At 37.5% G+C, this 12,612-nt stretch overlaps 2 protein-coding genes across 9 annotated transcripts in view; one reads left to right on the top strand and one right to left on the bottom strand.

Moving 5' to 3' along the window:
- LOC310881215 (uncharacterized protein C5orf58 homolog) overlaps positions 1 to 4,567 on the top strand; it is a 45,940-nt gene extending 41,373 nt beyond the window's left edge. For 3 of the 8 annotated variants that reach the window (XM_083798247.1, XM_083798249.1, XM_083798248.1), the window contains 3 exons: positions 2,754 to 2,836; positions 3,545 to 3,638; positions 4,074 to 4,567. In XM_083798247.1, coding sequence (XP_083654373.1) covers positions 2,754 to 2,836; positions 3,545 to 3,638; positions 4,074 to 4,180 — 284 coding nt within the window. In that variant the 3' untranslated portion in view covers positions 4,181 to 4,567. Of the gene's footprint in view, positions 1 to 160; positions 2,096 to 2,199; positions 2,311 to 2,753; positions 2,837 to 3,544; positions 3,639 to 4,073 lie in introns of those variants that run through there. The other 5 variants (XM_083798245.1, XM_083798252.1, XM_083798250.1 and 2 more) reach the window with 5 other exon arrangements.
- A 1,999-nt stretch (positions 4,568 to 6,566) lies between these two features.
- LCP2 (lymphocyte cytosolic protein 2) overlaps positions 6,567 to 12,612 on the bottom strand; it is a 32,194-nt gene continuing 26,148 nt past the window's right edge. The window contains exons 17-21 of the mRNA XM_083798222.1: positions 10,718 to 10,767; positions 9,825 to 9,928; positions 8,793 to 8,870; positions 7,545 to 7,700; positions 6,567 to 6,840 (exon numbers count right to left, since the gene is read on the bottom strand). Coding sequence (XP_083654348.1) covers positions 6,718 to 6,840; positions 7,545 to 7,700; positions 8,793 to 8,870; positions 9,825 to 9,928; positions 10,718 to 10,767 — 511 coding nt within the window. The 3' untranslated portion in view covers positions 6,567 to 6,717. The remainder of the gene's footprint in view (positions 6,841 to 7,544; positions 7,701 to 8,792; positions 8,871 to 9,824; positions 9,929 to 10,717; positions 10,768 to 12,612) is intronic.

The raw sequence follows: 12,612 nt of genomic DNA, 5'->3' as shown, positions 1-12,612 counted from the left end.
TACATACACTTTTATATATTCTTTTATTGTTAGTAGATATCTAAAAACACCATGTTGTTTGTCTTCTCTGTACACACATACACTCCAGTATTCTGCCAGCAAAATCACCAGCTTCTGCAAACCACAGAGGACCTTTACCTTAGAGGTGTACAGCTAACTTGTTTACACCGGGGTCTTTGCGAGACCGTGTAAGCTGAAAGACTGTAGTACAGGAATTAGTGCAGGTGTAAAGTGTTTCCTGCTCTGCATTTCTCATCTTCAGAAAGCCCCACAATCTAAGCAGCATATCATGTTCTCTCTTTGAATCACAGTTTAATTGCTCCTTAGCAGAATATGCTGTTCTGAATTTCATTTTAGCTTCACCTGCAGTCACAAAAGAATAAATTTTGAATGCTTTATTTTAAAGAACATTTTTGTGAAGGCACACCACTGAAAGAGACAGAGAATGGAAGAGAGTAAACGGGAGGCAGCTGCCATCTCTGTCCATCTGTCCTCTACAGCACATCCAAGCAATTCTACCCTCCCCTGAGGTACCAGCCGCCCTCCTCCAGTGGTGCCACGCAGGAAGTCTGAAATACAGCCTGGGCACTGAGCAGCAGGAGAAGTGGTTGCAATAAATTAAATGAAAGTGCTGATGGCCATTCCCTTGCTTGGTGTCCCTAGCTTTAGGGACTACAGGGCACAGACTGAGGAAGAAATGAACAGTTCCCAACTCCTGGTCATTATTTAGCAGTTTTTGTTGATTTCAACTGAAGTCAGATATTACCTCTAAGGGCAGCCACCATTTGTTGTAGTCTAAATTGATGAACTGGTATAACAAAGTGCCTTTCTTGTCCTCCTTGAGGTTCATTATTTGATTTTCACTCACAATATTTTTAGTCTATCTGAATTACAGTTGATGACAAAAAGAAATGGATTGCTTATAAATGAGTTGCAACACCATGCAGTAAGATTCAGCACTCCACAGGCAAGGCCGCAAAAGCTGACAGGAAATCACCATTCACCACTCTCCCCATGCCACCCCAGCCTCTCTTCCCCATTTCTTCTTCAGCTCTTGCACCATTTGTGGTTAGCTTTTAACTCATACTCCCAAAATCACAAACCCTGGGAGCTGCAACCTACCAGCATTTCACATGCTGGAAGGAGGGACACTTCATGGGGCTTTCCTTACTGAGCAAAGCAGAAGGCAGCGAAGTACCAATGGCTGCCTGTGCATGGGGCAGTTGAGCTCTGTCCTGCCTGCATGGGCACTGCTGCCTGCACCCAGCAGGGAGCCGCTGGCAATGCCCCTGGTATCACAGCCTCCCATGGCTGCTCAGAGCACCCAGTTTGCCCTGCCGTGCATGGGGACGAAGGCATGGCCCAGCCAGGCCATGGTAATGGCTGGCTCCTTGCCCTTGGTGGAGAGGGCCGTGTTGTGGCCTGCCTTCAGTGCTGCGGCACAGCCAGGCTATGGTTCCCTCAGGAGCTGCCCTGCTTGCCTTTGTGGCAGCAGGGGAGGAAGAGAAAAATTACCCTGGGGTGTCTGGTAGGCGGGTGTTTTGTGACTAGCACCCACAGGACGCATGCTGAAGGAAGGGGTGTTCAGGAGGCCTGGCTGTGCTGCCAAACAGCCCTTTAAGAGCAGAGGCATAACCCTCCAGGCTCCACCTGGAGGCTGGGCCTTGGGCACCAGCACCTCGGGAGTTGGGAGGTTTCAACCAGGGGCTGGTCTGGAGACCTTCCCACTGTCAGCATGAAAACCTGTTCCTGAGGCACCCCAGGCATAGGAGGGTGCTGGCACCATGGCCATTTCCACAGCCTCTCAGTGAGGGAGATGCCATCACTGTGCTTCTCACTTTTTGCCTTCCTGTGAGGAAGCCAGGCCCTTTCTGTGCTTCTGCTCCTTCAGGGCAGCCTCTGCTGACAGGGAAATCCTTGTGGGGCCCCCTCATCACATATTTCATGGTGGCTCATGCGAACATGAGAGCTGAGGCACCCATGGGTGCACTTCAGGCTTACCAGCTCAGGAAAAGGCTTTGCTATCACTAAGGGACGTTTCTGTGGGGGAGATTAAAAGGGGCATGCTTTTTTCTGGCTGCCATTTTAGCTTAGGGTAGGGTTCGTTTCCTTTGATTGCACTCCTGAACACATGCACTACTAGGGTGAAATAAGCTTTTTTTTCTTTTTTTTTTTCTTTCTTTTTTTTTTGCCCCTCAGTGTTGAAACAGCTTTCCAGTGATGTCATACAGAGACACTTTCCTGAGTGTTTCCTAATGTCTAGAGAGAGAAGAGCAGAGAGAATGGGGGAAGAAAAAGTCCAGGGATTCGGTATTTAATCTCATCTCTTTTACTGACAAGCAGATATTTAAGTTTTGCATGTGTGTACTTTAGATTTTCCTTCCTTAATTTCATCATAGAAATTGTTTGCAATGCCTCTCTAGATTTTTGATAAAGTTTCAAAGACACTATTTTAGATTTTTTTGTGGATTTTTTTGTCACTATTATAAATATGCTCATTTAACTCAAAATATGAAATGCCTCTAAAATAATATAAATATAAAAAATCCATGATTTAAACAAAAAAGATTATTTCCTCAATAAGAAATAAAACCACTTAACTCATTAAACTCTGTTTTCAAATGATACGACTTTAAAACGGTCTAGTCGTTATTTTTTCTCAAATGTGTATATTTGACACGTAATAGATACGTACACACAGCAATATATAATATGTATATAACTCCATAATAATTTGAGATTTGTCTTTGTAGGATCCTTGGCCCAGACAGATGATCTTCATTCAAAGCCACTATCTGAAGGGAAGAGAGACGAATCTAAAGAATCTATGTCAAATGTATGTTCCATGTTTTGTCATACTTCTCAGTGTGTTGAGGTGTTCTACAAAGTGAACATTAATTTTGAATCACTCAGAGTTCTTCCAGATTTTTTTTAGAATTTCTTAGTAATAATTAGAGAGATGATAACTATGCCGAATAAAAGATGTATGCAATTTATTTTGTATTTTTCCTAAAAAAAAAAAATAGTGTAACTATATGCAGAATATAGTATAAATTTCGAAATTGAAATTATATTTCATTTCTAATAGTTTATAGTCTTAATTGTCTCTAGACTTCTGATTGATGGGTTTTTTTAATTATGTTTTAAAGTAAGGTACTATAGTCTCCAAAATAAGCTCTGAGATATTGTTTATAAAACAATTGCGCCTATAGATGTAAACTTTTATATTCAAGTATTAGCACGTTCGTTAACATTCAGTGCTTAACTAAGCCCTAATTTCTTTCATGCATTCTTTCTTCACAATAGCTCCATCTCGTGGTTGGCTAAATATTACCTGAGTATATGAGCTTTCAGTATATGTTTCACAAGAACAGTAGGGTTGAAAACAGAAGTACATATATATATATATGTATATAAAAATACTGATGAGGGGGGAAAATATTATTTATAAAAATAAAAAATCATAAAGATTATGATTAGCTCTATTACCACATTTGTAGTAATATATACACTTAGAGTTATGTTTTGTTTCTATTTCATACAGGTGTTCAGAAATGATGCAGCTGATCAGCAGTTTAACCTTGAAGCTGCAATTAAAAATGTTGACAGAATGTCCAATGAGCTGAAGAAACTAAATGGTAATTCTGAGTTCATCATCTAGCTATACAGAAAGCTGTTGAAGGCATTGTTTTAGAAAGCATGTTTGAGAATGGCTCGTGTTTTCTGTATCATACAATTATTTTTTTAATCTAATGAAAAAAATGTTTTGTTTTGAACAATTAATGAAACACTAGTTACATAGGAATGGAACTATGTTAGCTAAGCATGGACAAAAACTGTTAGTCAAATGCATTCCTTTTTAGGGACAAAAATAGTTTGACAATGACAATATTACAAATATGCTAATATCAAACTTTATTTAACTGCTTTGAGGTAAACAAAACAAGGCAATCCTTTGCATTTTTGAAAGAGTTGACAATTGTACTTCAAAAACATGCTCTATTAAATTGTCTTTTGCTTAGCATTTACTATTCAGTAAGTGCTGTGAAATTACATTTCCCTTTGTCTTTCAGTGGAAAGCCAGCTGTTGCTTTGTGACCTTATTTTGAATTTCAACCATCCCATGAAGGCCAAAGATTTAAGAGAAGCTGAAGAAAAAACTTGGAGTTTGACAGATTAAGTAATACCATCCATTTTCATATATTGTCTTCTATTAATAGTGATTGAGTTTCAACTGTAAAGTGACAATATGGTTTCCTGCACTTGGATTATTTTTATTTTAAATTGGAAATGTAGAATGGAAAACGTTACTGATTCTGAGAGAGATTTTTAACCCAAATTTCTCAAATTAAATATACTAGGTCTGGAAAGAGTAGCAAAATTAACTAGAAAGGTCAGGAAATGGGGCATGAAGTTCTTCACGTGTTTGTCTCCTTTTAAATGAAGACATATTGGAAGAGTAACAAAAGATTAAAAATTACTTCACGTCAAGTTATTGCTCTTGTCTCAGTCGTGTTCCGGGAAATGGGATGAGAAATGTTCAATAAAAGAGGAACTGCGAGTCATCATTTGATATGCCTTCCTTATTCTAAAAATGTTGCTGTGGAAGGAGGCCACAGAGCAAATTACTTCTGGGAAATCAAAAGTACTTTGATCCTAGTTTCTATAGTGACTTTCTAATGCATATAGATTCAAAAGAAAGCAAAAGCTAGTAGTTTAAATACTCCACTATGAAGTCTTGTCAGCCCAAAATTTGTGTAGCCAGTGTATTCATATATTTTAAGTAGAATTCATATTCAGTCATACTTTACTTGTGAAAATGTTTGAATGTTGAGGTAGGTTTTAATCATACAAAACATGTTTATCTGAATAATCAAATCCAGATTTACTTTGTAGAAAAAGAATATGTAGAGCTATAATTTGTTATGTAGGTTTGCATTTTATTGCTCTTTCCAGAAGTGGAAAAAAAAATGGTGATTTAAAACCAATGAAATAATTCCATAGGAGGCATTTCAGGGTTGTCAGAATTTTCAAGACAGTGTAATAAAATGACAACCTCCAGCTTACACAGTCAATGGTAATATTGTGGGATTGATCTTAATTTTAGCATTTTTGGAAAGACATATAAAAACTGACTTTTCTTTCACAAGACTAGTAGCAGGTATTTTAAAAAAATACAGTAGTAGAGATAGGCTTTGTCAGCTGAAGTGGTTTTATTTATTTATATACTTATTTACTCATAGTTGCATGGAAATGAAATTCTCTAACTTTGAATTCCAGCTCCTAGACAAATATAATGTAAATAAAAATAACATTTACAACATACATATTTAAAGTTGTAAAACTCTTCATGAAATCTGATTTTCTTAACATAGAAGCTATATAAATGATATGGACGATATCCTCCCTTGAATTATGATTCAACACAGAAATGGCTTTAGAGGAGAAAATGTGACAATGTCCAAGGTAATTCTTTTTATTTATTTAATTTTTTTTTGGTCAGAAAACAGAAGTTCCTAAAAAAACAGGGCAAAAAATTGGATAAATCCCACTTAACAAAGGAGAGGGAAAAAACTCATGACATAGTATTCTTCAGTGGTCCTCAGCTGCAGCTTATATTATAGAACTGAGAATGTTATTGTTTTTTCTTGAAAGAACACAGTAAAACCAGAAAGCATTTGTATAAGAGGAACCAACTTTATCCAAATTATATCTGTATGCTTTCTAAGGGACTTGGGTGTGGTCTTGCAATTAATAATCACATGATGATAATCTTTTTGATGTGTGTCCTATAAAAGAATGGTGGCTTATTTTAGAGTCAGAGATACAGTTAAAGAGATGTGCTAATAGAGAAAACCTTGTTGCTAAGTGAGTTTAGAGGATCCTAGGAGATAATTCCAATTCATGGGTTAAGATGCCATCCGTGAATCATCAGTTGTATGGCAGGTAGAAGATATTATCTGTAGATATTTTATTTTTCTAGAAAACTGTGAACAGAAACAGTTGTATAGCTGAATAACACAAACACAGGTATTGACAGGCAGGGGGATTAGAGGGGAAAAATCAAGGGAAAAAATCGAGCAACACACGAAATTTTTGTGTCTTGCTGAAAGGTAGGTGTCTTTAGGGTCCAGGTTGGCAGGTTGGAGTCCAAGTCTTTTCACAGAAATGCCCATAGTTAGCTGATTTATTGATTTATTGGGAGGTGGATTGCACGGGGGGAAAAAAAAAAAAAAGAAAAAAACTATTGCTTTTGGTTTACTTCTCAACTTTGTTTTGGTTCTTGGTTCTGTGGTATGTACTACTTTAAATAATAGAATTGCTGCTGCAATTCTGATCTGAAAAATAGGTTACATTTTTTTTTCTCCTCTGAAAGCAGAGACTTGTATTGGTGTATCTTTCATGGGTCCTCTAATGTGGTTTGGAAATTGTTTCAGGAAGATACACGTTTGTTGGAAGATAGTTTTCCTCACCTAATGAATTCTTGTGTACTCTATGGTTACTGGACAGTAATAAATATATTGTAGGAAAATCATATTTATAGAGTACTACATTTAAAGCATGACTTAAAAATAACAACATTGTCCTTTTTTATTAAAATTAAAAGTATTTTTAATGATTTCTTCATGGTTTTAGTTCACTGAAAAAGGAAGTATCCTTAGGTTTACAGACTTTAGTAGACTTTGATCCTTTATGTGATCTTCATTAGGGTCTCATTTAAATATGTCCTGCAGCGTATGTTAACATGCACTGGTTTCTTGAACCCCTGTCTTTTCCATCAATCAGAAGAAGAGGTGTTCTTTGGAAGTAATCAATGATGTCTGCTACAGATGAAAAATCCTGTGGGATGGAAAAATAAGAAGGTAATGGAAAAAGTGTCAGAATTCTTAGCAATTAGTAAACTCAATTTAGAAACCTTTTTTCTTTATAAGAGGTGTCTTATAAGGTCCAGTAAATATAATCAGATCAGCTGTCTTTCTTCCTGCCCTAATGTGTAGCTATGTTGATGTATGTGTATGATCTACTGAAGATGTGTTGTATAATGAATTTATGCAGATTCAACATGTTTAATACACGGTGGTGTTGTTTCCGTTTGACATGATGAAGTTGACTCATAAATTCAGAGAGTTTAGACTCAATCAGTATATGTGCTGACCAGTGTGTCTGACGCCAGCAGACCCCGTGCAGTACTACAGGATGTGAGTAAGCTAACCATCTGAAGCAAAGCAGTAAAGTTGGCAGATATGGATTTGCTCTCAGTGGTGTATTTCCATTATCTGGTGTCTTAGTGGTAAACAAACACTCCCTAACAAATTGTATTGATTTCTAATAGCTGTACGCTAAGGCTATCAATTCACTCCATGAGTACAAACAGGAGAATCTGATTTTCCTTTCAGAAGTAACAATTGTAGGAATATCTGTAAGACAATAAGCAGAATTTCAATGGATTAAAATAGCTGCTAGATTAAGTAGCCTGACACTTAGAGAATGAGACAGGAGGCACTTTAAGATGAAGGGAAGTAGCGTGAAAAAATGCACAGTACCTCTTTTCCTTTTAAGCCAGTTCCTAACAAATATATCTGATTTTGCTCCTGGTAACGAATCTGGATGTTGTATACTTTATCTCTGTACAACACCATCAGTACATATGGATGAGTAGCAGTTTTTCTTGAGCTGTCTCTTACCAAGAAGGTTCCATCCTGAAAGATGAAAAGATGAAAGATGACAAATAAATGCTGCTTCTGGTTTTGATCTGCACAACAGCCTTAAGTAGATCACTCATGCTTTTAAGGAATTTTTCTTTGTGAAATCTGCTATTTTCTCTTTCTCCCTCACAAGAGAAACTGAGCTATTTATAAGGAAAAACATTTAGGTCATTCCTCAAATATTGTATCTTTCAATCTGCTATTTAAAGTATTCACTCTCTGATACAAAATGCAGATATTTAGGGAAGAGATGGCTGGTGTCGTATGAGGGAGAGATGCCACTAAAGGAGGAGGTAAAATATGAAAGGCCTGACTCCACTTCAGCCAGAAGAGAATTTAATTCCTGGTAAATTTCAATCAAGATTCCTCTGTGATCTGTTTACAGGCAGCCTAAAATAATGATTGTGGCTGTGTCGTTTTGGTAGAGCCAGTGATATTCTCTTTTTCTTTCTCTCCTTCTGCTTTTCTTCATTTCAGATTTTAAAAATCTTCCATTAAAATACCCTGTCTGAAAGGCACTGGATGTGGTCCCATAAGCTAGACCTTAGCACAAGTCATTGAAATGCTGTACATGGCAACTTCAAACCATTGCATGTGCTGTGAGGCATCACAGATTAAACAGATTTCTCACAATGATTAATGAGATATAATTTATTTTATCTCTGCACACACAGTTAAGCCTGGGCTTCACGTGCTTGAATCTGTACTTCATTTTGCTGGTAACTATGGCCTAGAAAAGGGTAGGACTCAACTCATCTAATTCAAGCTAAAATTTGGAATTTGTGACAAACTCTGTAATAGTGACAAAGAAATCTTTCCAGAGAACAAGTCATTCCTCTTAAGATAGGTAAGATGAAACTGCTCTCTTGGGCTATGAAAAACAACAACAACCTTCATGGCTGGTTTAATCTAGCTGCCTAACTTTTATGTGGGTAAAGATATGCAAGATGAACCCCCCAGTGTAAATGTCTATATTGGAGCTTAACCTTACGGTGCAATTTACCTTCACTCTTCCTATATGACTGCAGGGACATCTAGCTAGGCTATTAAGGAGGTGCTGAGAACCCCCAACAGTTTAAAGAGTACCTTGTTTATTTTTCGAAGAGCTGCTTCTGCTTCTGGCCGGCTAATATAAGCAACATACCATTCATCATTTAATGAATCCTATATTTTTTGTGGGAGAGAAGAAAGGAGAAAGTCAACTGTCAATGAATTAATTTATTATGTTACCAACATACTAATAAGTAGAGAGAAAACTGAACGTGAGGGATATTGGAATTTATGTGCAGAAGGTATGAGCTTCAGGGATCATACTAGCATATACGAGTATATGGTAAGTGACACTGAAAGATTTTAGTGATTTAATCACTTTGAAAATTATGGAAGTATTACAGACCTACCTGTTAAATATCTGCAAGTAAGGTAGGAAAACTGGTATTTCCAGATATTTTCAGTAAAAAATAGATTTCAAATCATGGCATCATAGAATGGTTTGGGTTGGAAGGGACTTTAAAGATCATCTACTTACAACCCCTCTGCCTGGGACGCTACCGTGCTAACATCAACGTGCAAACGTGCTAACGTTTGCCTTTCTCTCTCTCTCTGTCTTTCTCTCCCCCCTCCCGCCACCTCCCCCCCTTTGTTTTTTTAACAATCATCTGAGACAATAGCACAGACTTCCTGTGAACTTAACAGTACTGGGCAACCATACATGGTCTCATCAGGAGTGGTTTGCTCTATACTTGCCATATTTAAAGAAATGTGAAACAAAAATGCACTTAAGTGGTTAAAGTATATGAATTGTCTACTTACCAAGGTCTTGTGGAAAGAGAAATGAATATGTAATGCTATTTGAAGACAATTGTTTAGAACCAAGTAATCCAGCAAACAAGTATTTCTCTTATTTTGTTCTACTGCATTTTGCTATTGTTTTACTTGGCGGAGGCAGAAAAAAAAAGGCACTAAATATTGACACAGAAAAGGAAACTGAAAACACCTACTAACATCCTGACAATGGCTACTAACTAGAAAAACAACGTTGAAAACAGTTCTCTCTCTTGAAATCAGATTATTTGCTGTATTTAGCAGTTATAGTTAATACTTGTGATGTTTCTGTACCTCATCTTCCTCCGTGTTTGTGTGCTGAGCAGTCTGTCTGCTAGGAATGGGCAATGGAGGTCTTATATCAGCTGTCCCTCTTGAAGGAGATCTGCTGTTGTTGCCTTTGAAGTTGTCATACAAGAATAGAAAAAATATTGAAATGAGGAAATAATTTCATCTGGGAAATGCATACTGGTATATGGTATAGAATCTTGATTTTGTGAGGCATGAAGAATTTGTATCACTCTGGTACCGAGGCATTTGAATTGATTTGAAATCAGATTTATTGTATGAATGTTGTATATAGGCTGATGTATGAAATCTAAGTTCCTTATATAAATTCTTCCTTGGTGCAAAGGGACGCTAACTGAACTCTCGTAGTTCATAGTACCTTAAAATCAGATGAGCTTGAAATATAGGTTGCATCTTTTTAGCTTCTGTACCACAGTTACTCAGTTGAGAGCATCTCCAATTTCTTTAGAGACAGATTTAATATTGTCTCTTCAGATTCCTTGCCTTCTTAGCAAGTAGAAACTAAAAAAGGTCACTGTAAGACATTGGTAGGTGTTACCATATGCAAAAATCAATTTTCAAAACAATTGCTTTATAAGCTTCCTTTATTTTTGACTTACTTTTACAAGATGCAGTATATTTTATATGGAAAGTGTTTTCTCCCTTTTTCGAGACTGTTAGTATACCACAATGATTTCTAGGTAGTGTTATTTGGCTTTCAACAGTGTTAGTTATATTTAAAAAGGTACTTATATGAAGTTTTGGCAATGATTTAACTAGACTGTTAAGCCCAAACTTCATGGGAGAAGATCATCCTAGATTCAGACTAATGCACTCAAACTGCCTTGCAACCTTCAGTCATTGTTTGTACATAAAATCAAGGAGTGAAGGATACAAACCTAGAGGGAAGCGAGGTGGTAGAGAGCCACTTGCAGACAGGCTTCTAGCACTGTTATAGAAACAACAACAACAACAAAAATAGTAAGTACAATATGACATTGCTATACAAGATTTCTGTGTTGTAAAATACTGATCTGAACTGTGAGCCTATTTTACAGAATGTGACATCCTCTTGAGTCCTATGAAGGATGAGGACAACTTTCTCTTCCTTCGTTGCATTTTTCTTTCCTTCCTTTTTTGTAAGTAGATCCACCGTTAAAATTACTTGGAGCTCAGTATCTGGGAATGAGGTAGCCAGAGTCACTAACAGGCTATCAAGATTTCTGTGTCAGGATTAATGAAGAAAACGACTTCATCTTCTTGACTTTTCACAGGGACTGGCTACATTATTCCCCTAAAGCAGGAAGCAGAGGCAACAGCTTGACAGATGTTTGTTTCTTTGGAGTCCCAGTTACAGAGTCATTTTACTTGTAGCTTTTTTAACTTTATTGAGGAAAGAGCAGTTTCTCATCATTAATGTTGCGGCTGTGGATATGGAGCTACAGGAGAGTCCAGTGAAGGGTCACTAACATGATAAGGGACTGGAGCATCTCACATGTGAGGAAAGGCTGTTAGAACTGGGACTGGTTTGTCTAGAAAAGAGAAGGCTCGGGGGGATCTTCTCCATGCATATAAAAACCTGAAGGGAGGATGCAAAGAGGATGGAGCCGGGCTCTTTTCAGTGGTGCCCAGAGACAGGACAAGAGGCAGTGGGCACAAACTGAAACACAGGAGGTTCCGTCTGAGCATCAGGAAACACATCATTAATCTGAGGGTGACTGGGCACTGGAATAAGTTGTCCAAAGAGCTTGTGAGGTCTCCCTCCTTGGAGATATTCAAAAGCTGTATGGGCATGGTCCTGGGCAACCAACTCTAGGTGGCCATGCTTGACCAGAGGCATTAGACCAGATAGCTCCAGATAGCCATTGCAGCCTCTCTGTGAATGTGTAAGATATTATCTGACAGTGGCACTGAGCTCATACCCACAGCACCATAACACTTCCATGTGCCTATGCTTGGTTTACTTTCCTTCTTCTGCTTCATTTTTTTGCTATTGGTTAGAAAATCTACAATTCCTTTTTATGGCCTTTTTTATGATCCAGAGGTCTTTATTTTTATTTTTAATTGCTTCACCCAACTGGTTATAAATCGCCTGTAGTCTTTTCCTTTACGAACCATATTTCTATTCTGCTTTAGTGAACTGCACAAAAAGCTCTGGGATTAATATATTAATTATACCTGCAGAACAGGGGCACCCTATCACAACTTGTGATTCACGGGAAAGAATCAGCTGAATGTGAGCTTCTGCTGTAGAAAACTACACGACGCTGTTTGAATATAAGCAGAAGTGTTCATCATGGAAACAGTTCATATGACCTTGCTATTGCTACTGCAATATTATTTCTACTTGGGTGTCAGCAGTTCCAGACGATGTTGGTAAATGGCAGGGATTCATCAAAGAACCATTACAAAAAAAACAGAGATTAAACTATGTACTTCACACTTAGACTCAAGGAGCCCACTCTTAGTCATCAAAGGCTGTTGCACACTTCATCAGAAATCAAAATTTAATTAAAGGAACTTCCATTCTGGAAATGAAGACATAATCTAATATGTGGAAGTTGTAGGTAGGAAAAGTTGTATTTGCAGCAAAGTCCACAATTTTAAATAAGAATTAACCATTAAACTAACATTTAATGAATGGGTCCTGCAGGCAGCGGGAGTGATGCCTTACAAATGGAAGTATTCTACTATGTAGGCCCTGAAATATTCCTTGACTTAAAACTGAGAGTGTGCATTACGTCTTGGTTGTCTGGTATACACTGTTCTGCTGAACACAGAACTTAATTCTATT

The sequence above is a fragment of the Anser anser genome (genome assembly GCF_964211835.1).
Source record: "Anser anser genome assembly, chromosome: 14".
NCBI classification, from domain to species: domain Eukaryota; kingdom Metazoa; phylum Chordata; class Aves; order Anseriformes; family Anatidae; genus Anser; species Anser anser.
This window is presented reverse-complemented; position numbering and strand designations above follow the sequence as displayed.